This window comes from Dermochelys coriacea, chromosome 7 (assembly GCF_009764565.3).
Source record: "Dermochelys coriacea isolate rDerCor1 chromosome 7, rDerCor1.pri.v4, whole genome shotgun sequence".
Taxonomy (NCBI): domain Eukaryota; kingdom Metazoa; phylum Chordata; order Testudines; family Dermochelyidae; genus Dermochelys; species Dermochelys coriacea.
Window position 1 is genome coordinate 7376362 of NC_050074.1, and position 25420 is coordinate 7401781.

At 42.5% G+C, this 25420-nt stretch overlaps 1 protein-coding gene across 2 annotated transcripts in view; it reads right to left on the reverse strand.

Moving 5' to 3' along the window:
• Positions 1-25420, reverse strand: part of LRIG1 (leucine rich repeats and immunoglobulin like domains 1) — a 125213-nt gene that overhangs the window by 68193 nt on the left and 31600 nt on the right. For both annotated transcript variants that reach the window (XM_038409093.2, XM_038409092.2), the window contains exon 2: positions 2762-2833. In XM_038409093.2, the coding sequence (XP_038265021.1) occupies positions 2762-2833 (72 nt within the window). The remainder of the gene's footprint in view (positions 1-2761; positions 2834-25420) is intronic.

A 25420-nucleotide genomic window follows, 5' to 3' on the forward strand; every position in this document is an offset into this window, starting at 1 on the left:
CACCATGCCACTATAAAAATCACACTGGTGAGTTCAGTTTGGTGTGTTTGTGTGTATTGTAAAGGACAAACCCAACTAGAAATCTGGTCACTTAAAAAGAGTTACAGGAAGTTTTCCTCATCTATTACTGGGAGTGGACTACATCCACACTGATTGAATTGGCCCTGTCAACACTGGTTCTCCACTTGTGAGGTAACTTCCTTCTCTTCATGTGTCATTATATAATGCCTGCATCTGTAATTTTCACTCCATGCATCTGAAGAATGCAGAATTTTTTTTCCCCACGAAAGCTTATGCCTAAATAAATCTGTTAGTCTTTAAGGTGCCACCGGATTCCTTGTTGTTTTTGAGGAAGTTTTCAGGTACTTCAACTGCCTCCTGAGTTCCCCCTTTCAATCTGTGTGGTTTTACAATAAGTTTTTCTCTATTTAAAAAAAAAATTCTCTCCCCCCTGTGGCCGTGAGCAAAGCTGGCAAAACACAAAACGGGAAAAGTAACTGACCAACTCTACAGTGACTAGCTGCAAAGTGCAGTAAAATACACAAAATAAATGGGAAATAAAATTTACATTGTGTGTGCACAGGTGCAAACATGAACATACTTTAAATAATTTGGGCTTAATTCCCATTTACGTCCATTGTAGGATCCCTTTAAATTGCCACGGGGTGTAAAGGAGCTTTAATGTAATTGAGACTCTAGCCCATTTTCCTCTAATGTGTTTCAATTGTCACCCTCCTGTTGTAGCACTGACTGGCTTGTAACAATATGCAAACAGTTCTCTCACTTCAGTGTGATTTTTAATCTGGCAACACCTCTTTATGTCTATCCCAGTAAAGTGGCTCAATCAGAGGTAATGCTCCCAGATCTCAGTTCTCGTCTTGATTCACTTAGAGACCAGTTATTGATGGGCTGAGGCATGAGAAGGGTCTTCCTTTACTTTGCTTGTGTGCTGTATCCCTTCCCCCTTTCTGGGCGGTAAACTCTTCAGGGCAGAGAATCTCTTAGGGCTTGTCAACTCTACCGCGTGGGATCAATCTAAGATACGCAACTTCAGCTACATGAATAGCATAGCTGAAGTTGACGTACTTAGATTTACTTACCATGGTGTCTTCACTGCGGTAAGTCAACAGCTGACGCTCTCCCATCGACTCCGCTTACGCTTCTCGTTCTGGTGGAGTACCGGAGTCAATGGGAGAGCGCTCAGCGGTTGATTTATCACTTCTATACCCGATCCGGCAGGTAGTGTAGTCAAGCCCTTACTCTGTATTGGTACAGCGCCTAGCAGAATGAAGGCCCATCCTCACTGGGTACAATATAAGCAATAAGAATTGAGGTGCCAAGCTTCCAATCTTCACACCCCCAGCTAGCCCCTGAGGTCGTATGTCTTCAGGTACTTTCACGTATAAAACCACCACCAAGCCACTATCGTGTTAGGGTAACATTCAGTTACACAAGACTAGTGGGACTGGCTCTGTGGTTCTATTCTCTACAGCCCGAGCAATTTAAGGCTTTCCGGAGTTTAATGAACTTGGAAAATGTATTATATAGAAACCATTTCTGCTGGTCTATATCTCTCCCTTTTTCTCATTGTTGCTCTTATAAATAATCATGCTTGCCTCGGAGCACTCCAGCTCCTCTTGCTGCACCTAAGATCACGAACCTGTTACTTAATAACCAACTGACTGCTCTGTAATCATGAGGGCCACAGAAGATTAGGCAGGAGGAGAAGTAGCAGGTTCATCTGTAGGGTCCAATCCTGCAGGCATCAGTCAGACAAGGCTCCAGCTGATGTAAATTGTTTTGCCCATCTGAGGATGTCAGGATAGGGCCCAAGAGACAATGCTCAATGAAAAGGGATGAAGGACAAGAAGAAATACATAATACCTACAGTGGCATTTCTAAAAGGAAATGTTTCCTCAGCTTCCCAGGGGGCATCAGTAGCTTTTCCAACAGAAACCAAACCTCAAGCATGCCAGTAATTTAACATTCTAATGAAAGACCATTACCTCAACCCACCACTGAAGACATTGAGTCACTTTCATTTTTCACTACCTCAAGTCAGGGCTCATGGAAGTGCTATTAACATCCGACAATCAGAGCAGCAGCGTGGGCATTAACCAGTGAATGTTTACAGAGATCAGAGTTATGAGAGCCTGCAAGTCCAGGGTTGAAATTCCTTCTAATAATATCATCTGTGATGAGGGGATCTCTTTTACTAGAACTCTGTCCTTCTGCCCCCCCCCCGAAAAAACCATGAAACAAAACCCATCGTTTTAGGTTTTCAAAGCAGACTGCAAACAAAATTTGTACTGGTTCCAAAAGCAATACAAACTCCAGCAGCAGGAAGAGACAGAGTTAAGTGCTTTCTTGTCCATTACACTACACCTTTGTTTCCTGGGAGATTTGGGTTAGGCTGGCATCAGATGTCACAGCTCAGTCCGTTCTGCCTTGCTGCAGGGATAGTCTTTCAGCAAAGAGTCGTGTGTGCGCCCAGGTGCGTTAACTGAACTACTCCCACAGAGCCATGCATGAAGCAGAGAGTGAGGCAAACACCAATGATTTCCAATAGCTGCGTGCCAGTTTAATTGAGATGTTGTGTTTTACTAATTGACTGATTTACAAAAAAAGGTAGCACACAGGTACAGTATGAAAAATACACCAAGTCCAATCTGCTGATACAAGTCAACTAAGGAGTGTCTTGGGAAACCTCCGTGAGCCACCCTGGCAAAAATGTAATTAAAACCTTGGAAAAAATACTTACACTTCCCGTAGATTCGGCAGCTCTGCAAAGGCAGAAGGATCGATCTCCGTCAACTTGTTGTAGCTCAGGTTTCTATTAAAATAAGAGACAGTGGGATCAGCAAACTACAGTCACTGTGCTCAGCAAAACAGGGTCATCTTAATTATTCCAGATTGTATTGTGAGATGATCTGCTATTTTACAAGGGCACTTAAGAAATCGGGTGGAGGGGGAAGAAAAACTTTCTGCTGAGTAAACAAGCCAAATACTTTGTTTCTACTAGCAGAACATATACAGGTATTCCCTAGGTTTTCCCCCATTCATATTAATATATGCAGTTAATTTGTCTTAACAGGATACATTTAAGTTTACTGTTTTCTTTCTGGTTATTCATAACCAAGCTACTGATGACAGATAAACAGGTTATTTCCCTGTGAATTATATCAGCGAATCTCCTCAGTATGTACTCTACATTTTCTAACAAGGCTACATCCATCAATACGTCTGAATGGTTCCTTTTTACCATAGACTTTGGCCTAGAACTCACTACATGGTCCTACATGTATTTCATCCACAATTGTGCCAAACTATGGGGAATGTGGTTGCGCAAACACTCACCACCATTGCAGTGAATAACCCTTGGGCAGACTAGGATAATTAATGAACAACATCGTGTGAGAAAACAAATACACGGCACCAGTTCTAAAGAACTAAGCTTTGCTACAGCTTTGTGAAACCCTCAACACCCCAAATTCCATACAGATTTTTCATCCCACATCTGCATGATCAGCAAACCCCACGTTACAGGTAAAACCTGCCTGAATTCAAGTAAGGAGGACTTACTGGTAGAGTAAATGCTGATTAAAACCCAATCAACTAACAATGTGCTAGACTCAAATGGGGGCTAATTAATGTGATGCAGGTGGTGTTGGTAAAACATACAAAAGGAAGAGGCAATTAGGTGGGGTTGTACCAGGAAAAAAGCAAGTGTACACAGATGCAAGATAAATATGAGGGGGCCCGCTTTAGTTTTACATCATTTGACAGCCTGCTTTAGGCTATTATTCCTGCTACAACCCAGGCCTTTTGCCTTATAGATTCATAGATTCATAGATACTAAGGTCAAAAGGGACCATTCTGATCATCTAGTCTGACCTCCTGCACAGCGCAGGCCACAGAATCTCACCCACCCACTCCTATGAAAAACCTCACCCATGTCTGAGCTATTGAAGTCCTTAAATCATGGTTCAAAGACTTCAAGGAGCAGAGAAGCCTCCCTCAAGTCAACCATGCCCCATGCTACAGAGGAAGGCGAAAAACCTCCAGGGCCTCTCCAATCTGCCCTGGAGGAAAATTCCTTCCCGACCCCAAATATGGCAATCGGCTAAACCCTGAGCATATGGACAAGATTCACCAGCCAGATACTACAGAAAATTCTTTCCTGGGTAACTCAGATCCCAGCCATCTAATATCCCATCTCAGGGGATTTGGCCTATTTACCCTGAATATTTAAAGATCAATTACTTACCAAAATCCCATTATCCCATCATACTATCTCCTCCATAAACTTATCGAGTAGAATCTTAAAACCAGATAGATCTTTTGCCCCCACTGCTTCCCTTGGAAAGCTATTCCAAAACTTCACTCCTCTGATGGTTAGAAACCTTCGTCTGATTTCAAGTCTAAACTTCCTGGTGGCCAGTTTATACCCATTTGTTCTTGTGTCGACATTGGTGCTGAGCTGAAATAATTCCTCTCCCTCTCCTGTATTTATCCCTCTGATATATTTAGAGAGAGCAATCATATCTCCCCTCAACCTTCTTTTAGTTAGGCTAAACAAGCCAAGCTCCTTAAGTCTCCTTTCATAAGACAAGTTTTCCATTCCTCGGATCATCCTAGTAGCCCTTCTCTGTACCTGCTCCAGCTTGAATTCATCCTTTTTAAACATGGGAGACCAGAACTGCACACAGTATTCTAGGTGAGGTCTCACCAGTGCCTTGTATAATGGTACTAAAACCTCCTTATCACTACTGGAAACGCCTCTCCTGATGCATCCCAAAACTGCATTAGCTTTTTTCACAGCCATATCACATTGGCCGCTCATAGTCATCCTATGATCAACCAATACTCCAAGGTCCTTCTCCTCTTCCGTTACTTCTAATTGATGCGTCCCCAACTTATAACTAAAATTCTTGTTATTAATCCCTAAATGCATAACCTTACACTTCTCACTATTAAATTTCATCCTATTACTATTACTCCAGTTTACAAGGTCATCCAGATCCTTCTGTATAATATCCCGATCCTTCTCCGAATTGGCAATACCTCCCAGCTTTGTATCATCCGCAGACTTTATTAGCACACTCCCACTTTTTGTGCCAAGGTCAGTAATAAAAAGATTAAATAAGATTGGTCCCAAAACCGATCCCTGAGGAACTCCACTGGTAACCTCCCTCCAACCTGACAGTTCGCCTTTCAGTAGGACCCGTTGCAGTCTCCCCTTTAACCAATTCCTTATCCACCTTTTGATGTTCATATTGATCCCCATCTTCTCCAATTTAACTAATAATTCCCCATGTGGCACGGTATCAAATGCCTTACTGAAATCTAGGTAAATTAGATCCACTGCATTTCCTTTATCTGAAAAATCTGTTACCTTTTCAAAAAAGGAGATTAGGTTGGTTTGGCACGATCTACCTTTTGTAAAACCATGTTGTATTTTGTCCCTTTTGAATCTGACTCAAAAGGTTGATGGCTTAGATTTAGATAAACCCCCCAAAATTCAGCTGCTCAGAATGCTCAATTGCTCACTGGGAACAGTGTAATTTTTCCCTCACACATGGAAAAGTTGCATTACTTTGAAAGTCTTCTTTGGTTGGCATGAAACATGCCATCTTCTGCAAATACCTGCCATGAAAGAGGACAATGCCTCTTGACAGCACAGTGTAGATCCTTAATAGCTACACTAGAATCTAGGTCTGAAATATCATATAAGCATCTATTTTAACAAAATATGCTATCCTGTACGCGCCTACTGTCTTTTAAAACACCCAGGAGACCTTTAAATCAATACTAGCCTAGCGCAGATATCCATTTCACAACGGACTCAATGATGTTTATCTAAATAAAAGTCAAACTACAGTTTAAACCAAGAGTAACATTTGAAAGCCAAGTCCATATTCATAGCACAACTACAATTAAAGTGCAATTTGTCCAGAGATTATATTACAACTTTAAAAAAAAAAAACCACAAGGCAAAATCAGGTTTGAACTTGTCTGTGCCCTGAGTACAAACCAAAAACGAGTGTACAACAGAGAAATCCTACAGGCCTGGAACAGAAAAAGAAAGCCATCTGAGGCATGTTCTATACTAGGGAATTTTGGGGAAACATTCCTATTGGTGCTACCACTGGGTTAGCAGAAACATAGTCGAAGCGAAAACCTTCTTGGGGTGGATTGCAATGTACACTAAGGACCTCTTTACCCTGTCCTGACAGAATAAAGGGCTTGGTATAAATGAGAATATATCTTTCTACCTTAGCTATTTATATGGCCCCCCATTACTGTATTATCGGAGAACCTCACAATCCAATATATTTATCCTTACAACCCCCTTGGAGGTAGGGACGTGCCATTAGCCCCAATGTACAGATGGAAAACTGAGGCACAGAGAGGCTAAGTGACATGCGCACGGTCACACAGGAAGTCTGCGACAGAGCAAGGAATTAAACCCAGGTTGCCCACGGGCTAATGCCCTAACTACTAGACCATCCTTCCTCAGGACCTTGTGCAGATGAAGATCTGACATTGCAGAGCTAGAGACTGATACAAATACAAAAGATCTATGGAGCTTTATCATCAATTCTTCAGAATCCAAGGGTTGAAATAGACTCATGGTAAAGCACTGCATCCGATGAAGTGAGCTGTAGCTCACGAAAGCTTATGCTCAAATAAATTTGTTAGTCTCTAAGGTGCCACAAGTACTCCTTTTCTTTTTTTTATAAAAATTAATGTTATAATACTTTCCACTTATAATGTACCTTCTATGCCAGGATCTCAAAGCTCTCTGCAAACATCAAATCACCCCCCTCTGACACAAGAAAGTATTGTCTCCATGTTATAGGTTGGGAAAGCAGCAGAAAGCATTACAGAGGAATATCACATGGGAAAGGCAGAGGCTTTCTTGTTTAGCTGAAACATCATCTTCACTATGTGACACATTTTGTTTTCCCAACAACCGTTGAAGGATAATTCTGAACTATGTGATCACAACATTTTAGTCTTTAGTTGTGAATGTAAAATATCTCCCCCCTGTGGGTATACCTGGCCTTTTAAAAACCTCAGATACGCTGCACACCTGGGAAAGGAAGGAGCTTCTGCTGTCTCGATCAGTGCTTCAAACACTTAACCATGATGACATGAACGCAAAGATCTCAGAAGGTTAAAGCTTCTCATGCTCACAGGTTACAGTGACTAAAGGTAATTTTTTATATTGTTGTTATGGTTCCAGAGATGTGAAGACTCTCAGAGCCATCACACAAGTATCTGGCACTTTGTGCGTCATAACAGTATTTTGCCTATTCCAACCAGAACCACCCCTCGCTGCAGAATTTGGCACCAATATCTAAATTTGTTGGGGGGTGAGGGAGGGAGTTGTTTCTTTGGTTTTCACAGGCTATGAAATATAATCTGAAAAACAGGAACCGAGTGTAAATCAATGCAGTGCTATCTTCTTGAGTCTCCAGACAACCTGAAACAATACACGTGAATCATCCCTGTTCATTACTTTGGGCTGCCAAATTTTGAAATCTACAGGACAATTTATATGTCAGCTTCATTAACTATTTCACTGCTGGACACTAGCAGAAACATTCAGTTAATCGTAATGTCCGATTATCCCACCTTTGCATGCCTGCCTAATTGCTTAAGTCTCAACTCACCCTACCACACCTACCCAAACCTCAAGCTTCCTGCTGACTCCATCTATTCGATGCAGTTCTGCATTATCAATACAGAAATCTGCAGCCCATTAAACATTGAAAATATGGGGTCAGCGTAAAATAAATGGAATATATCAAACTAAATAGCACAGGAGCTCCTGTTCCAATTGTACTAGTCATTTTCATAAGCTGTATTCCAGCAAGATCATCACTGTTTTACTTTACGTTAAAATGCCAGAGACTTTCTAGTCTGCAGCATCAATAGCCCAAGGGGGGTTTGTTCCAGAATTCAGCTCCTTGATACAGAGTATATGGCACTTCGGTCAGAACATGCAAATGCTAAAGAAACATAGTATGATTCAGTACATAGGGGTACTACATTAGGAGTCAGGACACTTGGGTTCTGTTCTTGGCTCTGTCCTGCTGTGTAACCAAGCTGTTTCTCCTTTCTGCTTCTGTTCCCTCTGCCATCCTTTGCTTGTCTTGTTTCATTTTGTACAGTGCCTAGCGCAATGAGGCTCCAATCTTGGTAGGAAGCTTCTAGGTGCTACTGGAATGCAAATAAAGGACAAGGAAGACAATGTTCCCTGCAGTCTAAACATTGGTTTAAATACAAAAAGCCATGGCTACTGTTTGTTAATTCACCATTGGCTTTGATCCCCTCCAAATCAACTTCACACAGAGCAGCAGGAGAATATGAGTGGCATAGGGATGCCAGGATCAGAAACACTGGAAAGACATGCCAGACAAACAGTTCTCCAATTAGTATAAATTACCAAGTTTCTAATAAACCACAGCTGAGAGCGAGCAAGCCGTTTGTTTGTTTTTCATGAGGAATTCCTTTGTCTAATGCCGTGCCTGAACTATGCAATTACTAAATGGCTCTTGTGTTGGGCAAATACTTCTGCCATATGTTTTAAGATTTCTTAATACGAAAAAATCTGCACCCAGCATGCCCCTAAAGTACTAGCCAAGTTACCTGCGAGCTCTAGATCAAGCAGCCGCAACACAGTAGCCTTATGCGAATATCATCTTCAGTTACATTGTTTCATGTATCCCCAAGAAGCCAGAACCCGGTGACCAAAAACTCCAGAACATTGTCTGGAGAATGAGTTCAGCCAGTGCGATTAGCCAGTGGGTTGCTATAAAATTCAGCTTGTGGATGACTTAGTCTCCTGTTGGAATCGAAAGAGGATTCTTATCAACCTGAGTTTTTTGGGGTTGGTTTTTTTTTTAAAAAGCTAGTTTGGCTTTATACTTTGTAGTACTCTGCAACCATTTTATGCTTTAGATTTAACTATTACAAATTCTTCATTTCTTCCTTTGATCGGCTAATCCAGTATGTAAACTTTGTCCATACCTGTCACTAAAGTAGGCATGATCAAGAATTGAGACTATGTTCAATTGATGCAGGAGGGACCCTTCTATATGTATTTGTCCATTGTCATCTTTGAACCATCCAGTAGTGTTTGCCTTTATTTGGGACTGTAAAATGGCACTGCGGGCCACTGAACTTTGTAAACATGATTAAGAAGATGGCAGTGTATATTTGAGTTGGGGCGAGGAATCCTGGCTAAATAATCAGGTGCACATCCTGATTCTCAACCTCCTCCCATGCTCTTTAGGTGCCATAATGCTGCACATCCAAAGTCAGTTTTACCAATGAACACCTCCTTTAAAGGGAGACCAAATTCTAAGGAGCTGCATGACTTTGCTCAGCCGGAGAATGCTATATAAAATTCTCTTTCCACACGTCCCAAGGGGCAATCAAGGAGCTAATGCAGCAGCATTCATAGTGTGCTTTGTTCACGCTGCTTACATGTAAAAACAAAAACAAAAAGCAAAAAACAACCCTTCCTTTCAAAACAGAAATTATTGGCTTGTTTGCCAGACAAATAAATAAACACACAAATGATTTCCAGCCTGTGCAATCCACAGTGGCAGCAGAATTTTGCTCAATGCGGTGAGAGTTTCAGATCCGTAAGTCAAAGCCATTTATCTGTCAGTAAAGCACACTGTGTCCAAACTATATCTGCACCTTGCAGTGACAGGCAGGAGAGGAAGGGAGAATGTCTGGGAACTCTCGTTACTGCCAGCTGCGGCTTTCATTAAACATTTTGTCAACCATTGTCATAACACCACTTTTCACTGTTCACGCACAAAAGGAGCGGAGAGCCTTGAACAATTGAGCCCTGCAATAGAAATTCCTCTTGCTAATCTGTTGAAAGATAGCTGCCTAGTCCACAGTATATTGAACAGACACCCGCCCGTTCCCAAATGTTTGCAGATGCTTTACCGCACAGCACACACTTGGTTGGAAAATAAGCAGATTTACTTGGGGGAGGGATATGGGGGGGAGGGGAAACATGTTCCTGTTTCTGAAGACAAGCAACTGTAGAACAGAGCCTGCTTGAATTTAAACCAGTTCACAAATTCCAGAAAAGGCTGTGGAATACCCTTCACTGGAGAAATTCGAAGTTCAACTTACTACCCACCTAGCAGGGATAATGAGGGGTAGCAATACTTTTTCCAGCCCACGAAAAATGTCAATATGATATGGCCTAAGAACATTTTGGGGGTGTACTGCGGGGTGGAGGATTTTTCAAATGTAGCTTTAGACCACTTTTGTGCCCCCCCCAACCCAGGCAAGCCAAGCACCCAGTTTGCTCCCCGCCATAAATTAGAGCAGCCTAGAGGCTGTTGTAACTCATGCAGATCCTGACAGCAGCACTGAATGGGACAATTTGCAACTGAACCAGATTTATCAATCTGTGTCTAGAGATAGTGGTAACTCAGGGGAGCCACACAAGCCATCCTCCACAAAATGAGGGTTAGGAAGAACTTTTTCCCAATGGGCAGGTTATTCCTTAACTGCTTTCTGCAGCAGAGATTAAGTGTCTTGTACTGTCAGAACAAGGATATTGGAACATATGGACCACTGGTCCAACCCATTCTGGAAATTCCTATCTTCTAAACTTTTAAAATAATCATTACATTACAACCTTATGCATCCTCATTTCCACGGATAAAATAAGTCAAGCTCCTTCAAAAGTTGTAATTTCCACAGTCATGTGTATATATAGCAGTTTTTCTTTATCGACTTTTCAATGGTAACTAAGTTTTTCAATCTTCCAAATGGCCTCTTTCAAGTCAAGTCCCAGACCCATGCATTAAAATAAAATACACTGTGTAGATGAATTGTATCACTTCCAAGGGTCTTTATTCTCGTGTGTTCATATAAATAAGCATTACTATACAAAGCATGTCATGTTGATGTATTTTAATCCACATCTAAGCATTTTGTAAGCCAGGTCAGCTCTGACAAGTCACTGTTCTAAAATTCAGGCTTGTCCCATAATAGTCTTTAAACTCTATTCAGGAAGGAAAAATACTAAGGGTTTATCTTTGCTGCAGAGTTAACTCAACTCATCTGCACTCAAGTTATTTCCCTCATGTTAGCCTTCCTCGAGTAAGAACTGTCACAATGCAAAACAACACTCGAGCTGCCATCCATCCCCTGGTTCTTAGCACTGCAGTAAATTGAGCCACTCCATGAATTATTTGCAGTGTATTATGAGGGAATTATTAATTAGTGTATGAAGGTAGAGCCTAGGAGCCCTGGTCATACATCAAGACCCCACTGTGATGGGCACTGTAGAAACACAGAAAAAGTCAGTCCCTGCCCCAAAGAGTTTCCAGTTGAAGTTTGCCTGCCCTTTCTGGGTACATGGCTGAAAGTGGGGTTAGCCTGGCAACACTCCATTCAAATTGGTCTGTGCCAAACGCTGACATTAGCACAATCCATGTGACCCTCTTTTCGGAAAAAAAGGAGGCTGATACAGAGCAGGTGAAGCGGGGACAAGTATTTCAGCAGTAGCTTGTTGCCATGACAAGCACAATATGCTTTGCTAAGAGCACGCCAGCTGTACCCAGAGATGGAGGAGTGGCAACAGCTGGGGAATTGTGGGAAGACATTGGAAGTCCAGCAGCATCTGAGTGGCATTAACCTGCATCCACAACTCAGAGCATTCAGTATAGCAGCTGACAAGTTGTGTTCACTTGAGCGTTAGGCTATACCTCCCCTCATGCCAGCCAACTCAACTTAATAGCCGCTTAAATGCGCCAACTAGACTTAAATGCACCACACTTGATGAAGGTTTTTGTGAGTCAACTTAAGGGCAATGCTTAAGTTATAATCACGAGTTAACCTTTCAGTGAAGACAAACCATAAGAAGCCATCCAACTACCAAACAAGTGTATTGTGAATCTTTCTAAGCAATGATTAACAATAATACTGATTAAACAGAAATTAATGTAGAATGATTACCAAAGAAGCAATACCTGTTGCAGTTATATTCAGTTATTCATAAAAATCTTCAAATTCTAATTGAAAAAACACAGCTGGAATCCAATGTACTGTACTATAATACAACTCAACACACAGTTGATATTCACAATTTAAGAAATTATTATTATCTCTATCACAAGAGAAGGACAGCACATATTTGGCATGTAAAGACATTGGTGCACGCAAATCCAGTAAGCAATAACCAGAACTGTGTGATCAACTTGCACAATGCTTGAGGCAGGCTGGAAATTTTAAAGAATCTAAAAGCTATCAATTCTCCCAGAGAGAAGGAGAAAATAAAATGTTCAGTGACTTACAAAGACAAAAAAAACCTTTTGTTTAATAATATCAAACTACAGTTGGGGCTTCTAAATCTAAGAAAACCAAGTTCTTAGATGCCACTTTGTTTCTTTAAAAAGACAGCATCTGGTTATTTTAGGCCCTATTAGAGTTTGTAAAAACACATTTGTATAGAACCCAAGATCTCGAAATTCCTTCAGTTTTAACAGTCTTAAGCAAACTAATATGGATTGTTTTCACGGATATTATTTTTAGAAGCGTCCCATTAAGTGATTCCCCAAGCATTTTAAGGAAATTTCTTTTTAAAAGAATAGGCATTAACATCAAAATAAGTTTCAATCTATGTGCAAAGTTTCTGAGGATCTCCGAGTTTTACGAACATCTACACTACAGAATTAAGTTGGCTTAATTAACATTCCTCAGGGCTGTGAAAAAATTCACATCCTATGTGATGTAATTAAGATGACCTAAGCCCCAGCATAACCCTGCTAGGTGGGCAGAAGAATTCTTCCACTGACCTAACTACTGCCTCTCAGAGAGATGGATTTGCTACAGCAACAGAAAAACTCTTTCCATCACGGTAATAAGTGTCTCTGCTACAGCTGCAGTGAGTGTAGACATACCCTGAATTTCAACTTTCCAATGAGAGAGGTGAATATATTCTTATTTCACAAAGGCTTGCTCTTATTCCATTGACAGCAATGGGAGTTTTGTCATTCATTTTGAATGGGAGCAGAATCAAGCTCCAGATGAGAAAACTGAGGCCTGGTCTAAACTAAAAAGTTAGGTCAACTCAGCTACATCGCTTAGCAGTGTGAAAAATCCACCCCCGAGTGGTGCAGTTAAACTAACCTAACCCCCAGGGTAGACAGCACTGAATTCTTCCACTGACCTGGCTACCACCACCTGGAGAGGTGGAGTACCCACACTAACGGGAGCACAGGCAGTGTCCACACTACAGTGCTACAGCAGAGTCGCTGTCGTGTTTCAAGTATAGACAAGCCCTGAGGTATAGAGACGTTAAGCGATTTGACAATCAGGTCAGTGGCAGAGCCAGGAATAGAAGTCTGGTCTCCTGGTTCCCCTTCTATAACCATTAGATTACAGTGCCCTGCCAAAACCTAGGAATTGTACCTTCTAGTGATATGAGTGGCCTTTCCCTATATTTTAGCCCAGCAGGGATCTGGGCCTATAGCACAAGTGAAGAGAAACACTACAGAGAGCGAAGGAGATGTGACAATGTATTCAGCAAAGCTTTCTCCACTTCTAACAAAATAACAGCAGCCTCTGGAGTTACTGCAGCTATAAGACGTCCTATTATGAATGCATGCTCCATTCCACAAATGACAGTGTAATCCAAGGCAGCTTTGTACAGCACAGGGGGAAAATGCTACCCTGGTGATACCAGGCAATTACTTACTTGTAGCAAATAAAGTGAAAAATGGCTGGTTCTGTTAATCTGCACTGCGTAAAGAAAAGAGAGAGTCTATCGCTCTCTAAGAATACACTGAACCACCACTGGCAAGAACTGCACCCAGAGCAAAACTAATTTAAAAAGAGGGAGAACACTTAAATAAAATCATTTATATTTAGCTGTACCCTTAGATGCTGCTGGTTTTGCCACGCATGACTAGCTGGGAGATGGGAAACGGAAATAGGATGAGGAGGATTTTTTTAATCCACAAATGAAGTTGAAACCATCTTTCATCTACCCTCTGTGCCTATATGGAATGCTCTGTATTTGTTGTTTTGTGACATTAAGTGGCATTTTAATTAGCAAAACAAGGCATGTCCTAAAACCAAAACTTGCTTGCCATATATACCCAAACTTGTCATGGTGATCAGACAAGAGATTTTTTTTCTCCTCCCCACAGAGATTTCTATAAGAATATTCTACCTCTTGAAGGCAAAATGTGCAGTTTGGTGTCTTGGGTTTTTTAAATTATATTACATAAATTAGTCCTAGTTCCACTGGCATGTTTCTTACATGGATCAAGATGAGGGAAGACTTTTCTAGCACCATTTTCAGTTAAGGATCCCCACTGTGTATTTAACATACTAACTCAATTTACTGAGGATTAAGAATGATGTAATATCCGGTACTTGTCTATCTTTTAGCATAATTGCTAAACTTCCATTAACCAATATTTAATACAGAAGTGGCACTGATAAATCAACATTAAATACGATTTACTGAACTACAAGTTAAAACTCTGCACTCCAGCAAAGCAAATACTTTCATCTGTAAAATTGTGCAACTCCATGGCTGCTCATTGATAAATGATCTTAAACCTTTTGGTTTTTTGGATGTGCAGGGGGTTGGAGGAATCAATAATGATAAGTTCAATTGCAGAGAACCCAAAGCTTGTATCAAAATCCAGCTGCAGGATTATTGGTCGGTGCAGATGGGGAGAGTTCGGAATTCCCTGTTCACTGTTCTGAACTTAAGTGTCCATGGTTTAAGATACCATCTCAGGTCGGTAGCCCTTCACTAACATCGAACAGCCATATTCTAAAATAAGCCCACTGCCAGAAAATGATGTGCCCTGCACTTCCCAGAGATTCAAAGGCTTTCATAATGTCAATAAAGCCCAAGCATTTCTGGTAGCTTTAGAATGTTTAACTAAAGTTTTCCCTGCATTCCACACCTCCGTTTATTTGTCAGAAACATGCATCTAATAAATGGGTCACAGGGTCCAACTTCCAGGGTGTAGTAAATAAGTGCCACCCCTGGAGCACGTACGGTTTCCCAGCATATAGGAAGCTGTGGAAAGGGTTTATAACATTCACGGCCCACTCCAGGTGCTTTTCAGTTGGCCAAAAACAAAAAACTAAGAGCAAGTTTGCAACATTAAACCAATCAAGCAAATGACAAATTCTCCATCTGCTTTTCTGATCCCACCTTCAATAAAGACGGGGGAAGTTGGTCATAATAAGCACCGTTTGACGTTCTAATTGGCTCCTTAGGAAGGAGACCGCGCCAACCTGAGACGTGAGGCATTTTTGATTATCAACAGGAGCTGCGAAAATATGCCCCTTTCACTTTGTCCTACAAGCATATCTAGACTGCAAACTAATACCATGGGGCATGAATAGTCACTGATTAAATTCAAGTGAGGACAAGGCATTCAACACCGTAGTTTAAAGACACTGTTCTCCATTCTAAACAGGACCTCTCACCCCAAGAGCCATTAACGCTGTAACTAAATCTACAATCTAGTAGAGCGTTGATTACTCCTGAGCAATATTACTCTTGTACTCACTTCTGCCAAGCAGAGCTGAGGTTACTACTGTGGGACATGACTGTGCGTTAGCCAATCTCTTTTCCAGTCACCAAGTCTGAAAGGCTCTACCCGGTTCTGTGAAAGCCAGTCCAATCAATCATTAATTCTTTGCAGAGGGCAGAGAACTCGTTAAGAAGGTGTTTACTCATCTTTTCATTCCCTCTCTGTTCTTATTAATAGTTAATCTTCCCCCAAAAAACACATGTGACTTGGAAAGAGCACAAAGGGATATTTATGCACTGGTTAAAACTAGTCAGGCAAAAAACAATCTTATAAAAACAGCAGGCTGATATTTCTACTACAGCTTCAGAATACAAGTGCTGCTAGTTTGCTGTGCCTCTCCTGCGCTTGCCACTTGCTTTTTTAACATAACAGACTAGTTTTAATCACTTCCTGTCCTCCTAAAACTGACAGGAATAAAACATAATGGGTCACCCTGTCCCAGAGCCAGCCATTGTTCGCTTTCTGCGCCAACCAAGGCCAGGCATGCCAAGTGATTTAGCAAATTCATGCTTTCTCTCATGCACACTTCCAACGCTCAGCTAAGATTGTCAGACACCCATCTCAATGTGAATTAGTTTTAATTTTAGTTGAACCACAATCTCATTGGCTCCCCTACAGCGTCTGGTTTTAATAGATTAGACAAAACAGCTCTCTTTGCAAAGATCTCCAGATGCAGAAATTTGCTTGATCAGACCCTCAAGCTCATCCTGGTGTTTCTGAAAAAGGTGCTCGGAGCGGGGAAATAATACAGGTCCAAAAAGTGCCCAGCTCATTGTACAACTCTCTCGGTGGAGGACAAATCCATTTCTGACTCCAGGAAGGATAGGCTTATACCCAGCAACATATGTTTTGGTTACCCCTCAACATTAGCATGCATCTTAAGACTCCCAGTCTTAAAATCAAGCTAGACAGCTGGACTTTCCACTCCACTGCACGGCCTGTCAGAAAGATTTTTGATGAATCTGAAGATCTTGCTGGCTGACTTGAGAAAGATTGTATCTATATTACTACGCAATGAGGGTGAAGGACAAATATGCATGGCATAAATCACAAGTCAAGAACATTGCAGGGCACAAAGTCTGGATCTAACGCTCTAGATCAGAGGTCCCCAAACTGTGGCACGTGGAGGAACATCCGGGTGCATGGCAGGGCCTGGGCAAGCCCCCATGGGAGGACAGGGAGGGAGCGTCACCCAGCCCCTCTCTGTCCCCAGCTGCATCCCTGGCTCCCAGCCCAGCCTCGGCGCATCACTGCTCCCGGCCCCACCTCCAGCCTTGGCCCCTGGCCGCAGCCCCACTATCAGCCCCAGACCCACCCCCAATGTCAGCCCTCTTACCCCTGTCCGCGTTCCCCCCTCCCCCGGAGCCACAGCCCTGTTCCTGATCCGGGGGGAGGGAGGGGGAGGAGAGATGATCCTCAAAAATTTGGGAACCGCTGCCCCAGATGTATGAAATCTACAGTAGACAGCTCTCCATGTTTGGTTTTAAAATAGTACTTTTTAAAACTTTACAATAACGAACAGTATTTTCGGGCGAAACATGCACATTTTGTGCTAAAAAAATTGTAAGCTGGCAAACTTCAGTAAAAGTATGAGATTTATGTAGGCACACCCCCTCTCTTCTTTTGAGTAATCGATGTCCGATAGTAATGCACTTTCATTCCAAGCAGTTTTATAATACCAATAAAGCACCAGGCAACTTAATGGGTTTCTAACCCCAAATTGGTAGCTGTCATGCGTCCAACTGATTCAATCTGTTCATTTTTAGAGGAAGCTCAGGAACAAAATGCTAGAAATAAAACCAACAACATTACAGAAATAGATAGAGAGAATCAAGTGCTCTGCCCCTTTATTTAAAACTGACCTTCACTGTGGAGCAGTTGCTTTCTAAAGAAAATGCTTCCATACAGATCACGAGAGAGAAAAACGAAAGCCAGATATGTTAGTTTATCTTCTAGCACAAACAAAACAAACCCATCATGAAGTTAGCTTTAGCAAGACATGGAAAAAGCAGCCTTTTAGAGTCAACTGAAACTTAAACCAATACATATTATACTTTAGGTTCTAAGCAGAACTTTCCTGTTAGATAAAAATATTTTTCTTCAATATAATAGTTTCAACTTCTCCCACGTTTTCCAACATCACAAACTATAATGCCAGCCTATAATACCTGGTAAGAAGATAATTATAATGCACTTCAGGAAGTCGAGAGACAGTGGCTCGCACCACATAAACTCAAGGATGCACTGCAGAAGTTTCCAAAGGGTGGTCCACAGAGCACTTGCTGATGGCCACACAGGCCTGGCTGGTCACATACTGCTTGACACACATTAAAATACTTCCCTTACATTTCTTTTCATGTAAACAATTGCTCTAGTTACCACGGTTGTGATATGGAACTGCAAATGGAGAGGATGTTCATCCATCAGACAATTTCTGTACCAAAATGTGCCCCTCACCCACCTCTGTGCCAGCTGGTGTACTCGATCCTTTGAGTGAAGTCTGCAGTAAGACTGCCAAAACACTGGAAAATTATATCGCCCGTTATCCAAACAAGTGCACCTGGTGAATGTTAACAACAGTGCAAGCACTAATATCAATAGGGCTCAGTTGATTTCTGCAGCTTGGCGGAGCAGACATGAGTGAAGTTTCGGAACCTCTTTTGCACTAGTGATAGTACACCACTCATAGTTCCAAAACACCTGCACCACTGCTGGGAGACAGGTACAAAGATTTCTAATGCAGAGGCAGCCAGAGTCTAGGCATATGACATACAAAAGCCACAGAAGGTTTAAGCCTACTGCTGATTTCCAGTCCTCCTATCACTGCCAGAAACTGGGAATGGATCACTTGACAAATTGCCCTGTTCTGTTCATTCCTTCTGAAGCATCTGACACCAGCCACGGTCAGGACACAGAATACTAAGCTAGATGGACACTGGAACTGACACAGTATGGCTGTTCTTACAAGGTTGCTCTCATTTAACGTGTGTGTGTGTGTGTGTGTGTGTGTGTGTGTGTGTGTGTGTGTGTGTGTGTGTGTGTGTGTGTGTGTGTGTGTGTGTGAGAGAGAGAGAGAGAGAGAGAGAGAGAGAGAGAGATCGATCCAAGGTGAATAAAGAAGCATAGATATAATTGGATATATACCAAAAAAAAAAAAAACCACCACACAACACAAGTACACCCACAATGAGACGGTAGAAAGGTTTTATCACATGAGTTTGGGACACCTGTATTGCTCATGATCGGGTTATGTAGCTCATCCCAGAAGAGTGTCAATAAAAACCTTTATAACACATTATACCATCATATAATGCCACATACTTTACAGAAGAACTATTTTAGAATGTTTGAGAGTTTTAAAGTTTTTATTGGCACTATTTTTAACTCCTTCCTCTTATAAAGCCAGGCTCCTTTAGTAGTGTGAGTCAAACTGTAAAGGACTCGGAAGGAGAGAAAAAAATATAGCTAATTAAATTTTAGAAAGTTTGTAGAATGAGCTTTTCTACTTCTACTAAGGTCTGGTATCTCAGGGCCTCCCAGGACTAGAAGCAAGAGTTGTATGCATCTGTTTCCAATGGTATAAAGCTGCAACTTCTAGCTCTCACGCGTCACAACCTCCAACCCTGAAGCACTGCAGAGGTTTGGATTGTTAGGAGGAGGTGGACATGGATTAGTGGGGCAGGATGAAGTTAGAATCATAGCGTTTAAGGCCAGAAGGGACCACCAGATCAGAGTCTGACCTCCTGTACATCACAGGCCACCATCACCCCCACACTAAACCCAACAACCAAAATGAGATCAAAGTATTACAGCCCACAGGAGACTGAACTATTATGTGCCCTGGACAAAGAACAGGAGGAACCAAGGTGCACCAGTGCCCAAGAAATGATTCGTCAGATAACGATGGGAAGTGACCACACCCACACTCTGCAGAGGAAGGCAAAAAAAGCCCCAAGTTCACTGCTTGACCGGGGAAGAACCCCTTCCCGACCCCACATATGACGATCAGTTAGACACTATGAGAGCAAGAACCAGCCAGCCAAGCTGACCACCTGAGAAGCTGAAGTGGTCAAAGGTTCATGATGGATGCACTTTATATTACAAGGTTATCCTCACAACGGGTACTTATACTCTAGACCCCACATCCTGCAGAGCACTTAAGCATGTGCTTAACTGTAAAAAGCAGGGTGAATACCATGGCAGAATCTAAGGCACTCCAGGGGAAGGGGGGAGGTAATAAGAGCTGAGAGGTATGTGGGGCAACATTATGGAGAGACTTGACATGGATAAGGAACGTGAAAGGAGGCCGAGGAAAACAAGAACTGGAGAACATGGCCACAGTCCTATTAATGGTCAGATATCCAGGAGGAAGGGAAGGGAAAATTTATAGTGCTTCTATTCAGGGCTCTTCCATGGACCCCTTTCTGGGTGACCTCAAGCAAGTCATTTAAACCAGAACTGGTCCCTAATTTTAGACATCCCTGTCCTGATTTTCACAGGTGCCGAGCACCTACAGCTCTTACTACTTTCAGCTGAGGCCATGAGCGCTCAGCACTTCTGGAAAAAAATAGTCCCAAAGTGTCTAAATGAGAACATTCAAAAATTGAGGAGATCAAAGTTAAGAGGCCACTTTTGAAAACAAAGCTTTAACCTCTATATATTTAAATTTTCACATCTGTCAAATGGACAGGATCCTTCTCAGAGGCATCATGAGACTCAGGTCATTAATATTTGTGAAGTACCTTGATTGGCTGCAATACAGAAGTGTAAAGAAAAAAAGAACCACCTATGGAACTCATTGCCACATGATATCATTGAGAGCACAAACTTAAGAGGATTTAAAAACCAAAGATCAGACATTTTTATAAAAAAGAAAAAAGAAAAGATACCCACATACTTTAGAGCATAACCAACCAATAACCTCCTGGGGTAAAAACAAAACGTTGCCTTTGGGTGAGGTATTACACAGTCATCCACTATAAGGTTTTCTTTGATCTTCCTCTGAAGCTTTTGATACCAACCACTGTCAGAAACAGGGTACTGCGCTAGATGAGCCACTGGCTCAGCTGAATATGGCAATTTGTATGTTCTACTGTATTTTACATCTAATTTCCAAGCCTGTTTCGTAGTGCAGCAATGTCTGATTAAAAACATTATTTTTTCAATCAGTCACTGTGAGTGGCATATCAAATGAAAAGTTTCGAGGGTACTCTGAAAAGATGGACTCTCACTACAAAGCGTTTTGTGACTCATTGTGTGGAAGAAGCTGTGTAAAAATAAACTGCATTGCATGGGAGGGGGGGAGGGCAGACTGCAACAGGGACCATATAATACAGCATTTCTCTAACAAAACCTACAACAAATATCTCTGTAAAAGTTAACTAAGTGACACTGAACCTTCTCCAGAATATTGTATAGGAAACAATACTGCAGAAAAGACTGCTCGATTTAACCTTTTGTCCACACTATAGTAAGAAACAATATGACAGAAGTATTCCGCTGATGTTAACAATTCTCCGATGTATTCTGCAATAGAACTGAAGGAGAGAGATCAGCTAATGTAAAGGTTCTCCCAAGTGCTTTTGGAGAAATAGTTGCCACAGTGGCAAACCTAACTAATGTAACTAGTCTCTATAAGATAATAATACTTTACAATAGCTTGTCTCTCTGTTCCAAGACATACACAAGTTAAAAGGCCACATCTCAGCAGTTTGTCAGATTGGTACCAGCCTATGTACTATGCTATAACGATGACTTCTTTTATCAATAGAACAGTATCATTGAAGGAAAGAAAAATATCCAGGCTCTACACTAGAAAGTGCTGCATCATACAAGGCTGTCTGTGAAACTGCCCTGTATTGTTTCAAGCATCACATTCAAAACATCATTAACAGGTTAGTTGTATTTTAACAGTGTTGCTGTTTGCACCACCTGTACTAACTTATTAGGGGGGTTGCATAAAAGCAGTGTGCGCCAATGAAAAGATCTTTTATTCCCAGGGGCATTTTACAAATGGCAAACCTGCCAAGATCTCTAGTGTCAATATTTGTCTGGGGCTGTGCAATCATGATTGCATAAACTGAGGCAGGTTCCTCCTCGCCCCCCCTTTCTCCTGTTTGGGTAACTTGTCATTGCAAAGCCCTGAAACAGATTTATTTGCAGCTTGAATGTCTTTCCTTCTGTTATATCCAGAGGGAGCGGTCTACTATTATCATCTGCATACTTTGGCATCAGGAAACCCAATATCTCAATCTTGATAGGGCTCAATGCATTTCACTCTATGCTATGTCAAACAGGTAAAGACAGGAAATGAAAGTTCCTTAATCCTCAGTTTCCCCTTAAAGCTAAACTTTAAGTAAATAACCTAAAACTTTAGAATCATTCACAAACATTATCAAACATCCCTTATGTGTGATCTGATTAACCCAGGCTCATGAATCTCGACAGGGAGAGGGGTAGAATTCTGTTGTATATCTGGCACATCCACATTAGGTTTTTAATGAAAAAACAAAGAGACAAGCCTCAAAAATAATCTATCCCAGAGCAACAAATCTGTTGCTTATGTAAACCAGAGGCCAAAATAAAATAAAACCACTCTTCAGATGACCCTGAAATATTTGGATTTAAATATACTGAACAGGAGACTGAGATGCATCATCAACACATGTGACACTATCAAAATCAACCTTGTTAATCCGAACAGGTATTTTGCCATTTCCTCATTTAACTCAGATCATGCTAACATAGTCCAATGAACTGCAGCTTTCCCACAAATAACCTAACTCTGATAAAGGTTTCCATTTTACTATAAACAGACAGCATACTGTGCAAGTTTATGGGTTTTAATTGCTATGAGAACACATAAAAGCGTCCAAACAGGGCGGCCTATTTACATGATTACACATTAACTATCATACACTCTAAGAATGGTGCTATCTACACATGCGGGTTCAAAGCAACCCTTATAATCAACCTTATAAAGCTGCTGCTTAAAAATGCGCCATTCCCAATTAACAATTACTGTATGCAATAAATTACAAAGCCCTATGTTTACAAAGGTTTTCTATGTGGTTCCTGTAGAAAAGAGTAAGCTGCTTTTTAGCATGTACTCTTTACATTTTCAGATTTTTATTTTCTCTCTCCCCCTTGTTAATAATTGGACACCTGCCCATATAGTAACGCAAGAGCGGTGCAATGCCACCCCGGGGAAGACAGATACACACTTTTCCTTAGCCAGTGAGACAGACAGAAAGAGAGGTGTAAGAAAATGCTGCTAGGAAGTTTTGTTGAATCAGTCTTTATGGAGATGGCTGGGAGGAAATTTTAGCAAGGTTCACAGGGAACTGTGTGTTCACAAAACCCTTAACAACAGGATTTCCATGTACGATTCTCGGTGTACTCCCAATGGGAAGCCACTCCTCTGATATTCACCAGAAATAGAGCCCTTCTCACATCACAAGGCACTTTTATTACCTCTCAGATACAAAACAGGAGGGAAAAATAGGCTTGCTTGACATGAACACGAGATATTGGTACTGGACCAGTACTCAGAAGACTGGCCTGCTGCATGCCTGTGGGCAATCCCTTTCATCTCTCTGCACCCGAGTTTCCCCATCTGCAAAATGGGGCTTAGTGATACTGATCTACCTTTGTAAAGTGCTTTGAGACCTGATGAAAGAGGGACAAAAGAGGAACAAAAATTAAATTATTACTACTCTTAAAAACAAGCAGAACTTGTCCGTAAATTGCACTTGAAAATAATAACTAGGACAGCTCACTGTGTAGAACATTAGATATTCCACATATCATGAAAAGAAGGGGGTAGGGGGGAGACGACAATCTATTATCCGGTACCCAAAGGTAACTGACATGGCATGACTGTTTTACTGACATTTCTGTAATGCACTAAAGTGACTGCTAAGTTTTTTTCTCAACTACTTCTAGATGCTCATTTGTTCTAGCTGTTGATCGTGTATTTGTTCATAAAAAAGCAGTACATGGGTGGAGAGGAAAGAAAGATGTACAAATAGAAGTACTGTCCAGCAGGGGTGGGGAGATGCAGGGGGAGAAGTTAAACTGAGGGCTAAAGAGTCTGAGAATAGTTAAGAGTTGATCAAATCCAATTATTTCATAAAGTTTCTGGTATGTCAAACGAGCTTAGACAGTCTCTGTTCTTTGCTCTGAAATCCCTACATTTATGGTAAAGTTACAAATTAAAAATAAAACTAACAAAAAAACCCACCATTGAAATTCTCTGAAAGAGGAACCAGGATTTCAGCCATCAAATGGGGAAGCTCTGATTTTTTTTTCCCATGCACACAATAAAGCAGATGCACAAATATGTTCAGAAGTGTGCAAATGTAAGGCCTGATGCTGCAACTGTGGATCACCCTACTAGTACCTTCACAAGGAGTCTCAAGCACTTAGTCAGTGCTAGACCAGGGTAGGCAACCTATGGCACACGTGCCAAAGGCGGCACGCGAGCCGATTTTCAGTGGCACTCACACTGCCCGGGTCCTGGCCACCGGTCCCGGGGGCTCCGCTGCCGGCCTGGGGTAGTGACCGCTGGCCCCCTGCCCACCGGGGTTCTGTCCACCAGCCCCGCTCAGCCCACCGCTGGCCCTGGGTCCCAGCCACTGGTCCCAGGGGCTCCACTGCTGGCCTGGGGTACCAGCCACCAGCCCGGGCTACCAGCCACCAGCCCACTGCCAGCTGGGGTTCCCGTCCGCCAGCCCCCTCAGCCCGCTGCCGGGCCCAGGTCCCGGCCACTGGTCCGGGGGGCTTTACTGCTGGCCTGGGGTTCCATCCACTGGCCCCGCTCAGCCCCCGGCCGGCCCCGGGTCCCGGGCAACAGTCCGGGGGTCTCTGCTGCTGACCTGGGGTCCCAGCCGCTAGCCTTGGGCTCTGCAGCCACCCCCAGCTGTGGCCCTCTGGCCCCAGCCTGGGGCAGCGAGGGGTACAGGCAGGGCCAAGAGGGGGCGCAGCTCAGTATGGATCGTGTGGATTATTATTACTGGCACGTGAAACCTTAAGTTAGAGCGAATAAATGAAGACTCGGCACACCACTTCTGAAAGGCTGCCGACCCCTGTGCTAGACGGTGTCAGCGAGGGCTGCAGAATCAGACCCCTCATGACTTTTGTCCTCCTGGAGACAGATACTACTGTTGCTCTGCGCTCTGCCATAAAGTCTCTCTCGAAAGAGATTTCCCCCTTCCACACTCACTCCTAAACCACGATTCCCCACAGCATGGACCAGTTTCAAAACAGGCTTGAAAATCCATTCACAGAGCTTTTGACCCACAACCTCGGCTTCCCTTCTCATTAGGTCACGCAGGAACAAACAGCTTTCAATGAGTTACCTCAGAGCAGCGCGTCCCGTCCCCCCCCACGCCTGCCCATGTTTAGCAACCCTTTCCCCTGCCCCCTACCCATCCCCTCCTCCTTTTCCTGCCTCCACACAGTTCAGACAGACAGCAGGCCCTTCACACCTCCCTACTGTAAACCTGTCCAGAGCAATTACCCTGTCTCAGTTTAGATAGGTCTGAGAACACATTTCTGCCTAATTTATAGCTGCACAGCCGTAACAGCAACAGCAGGCTGGCCTTGGGGCTGGGAGGGGGAAAAAGCTGCTGATACAGTGGAACAACATAGGAAGCACAAGAGACACACGTACAGCTACTTACTGGGCAGAGCCAACATTCGCTCCACAGACATTAAATACATAGATGTATAGGCGTTGTAAAAGGCTGGTCACAGAAAATACCACGAGTCAACTTAACGGGAAGGGCTGAGGGGACTATTTCCTT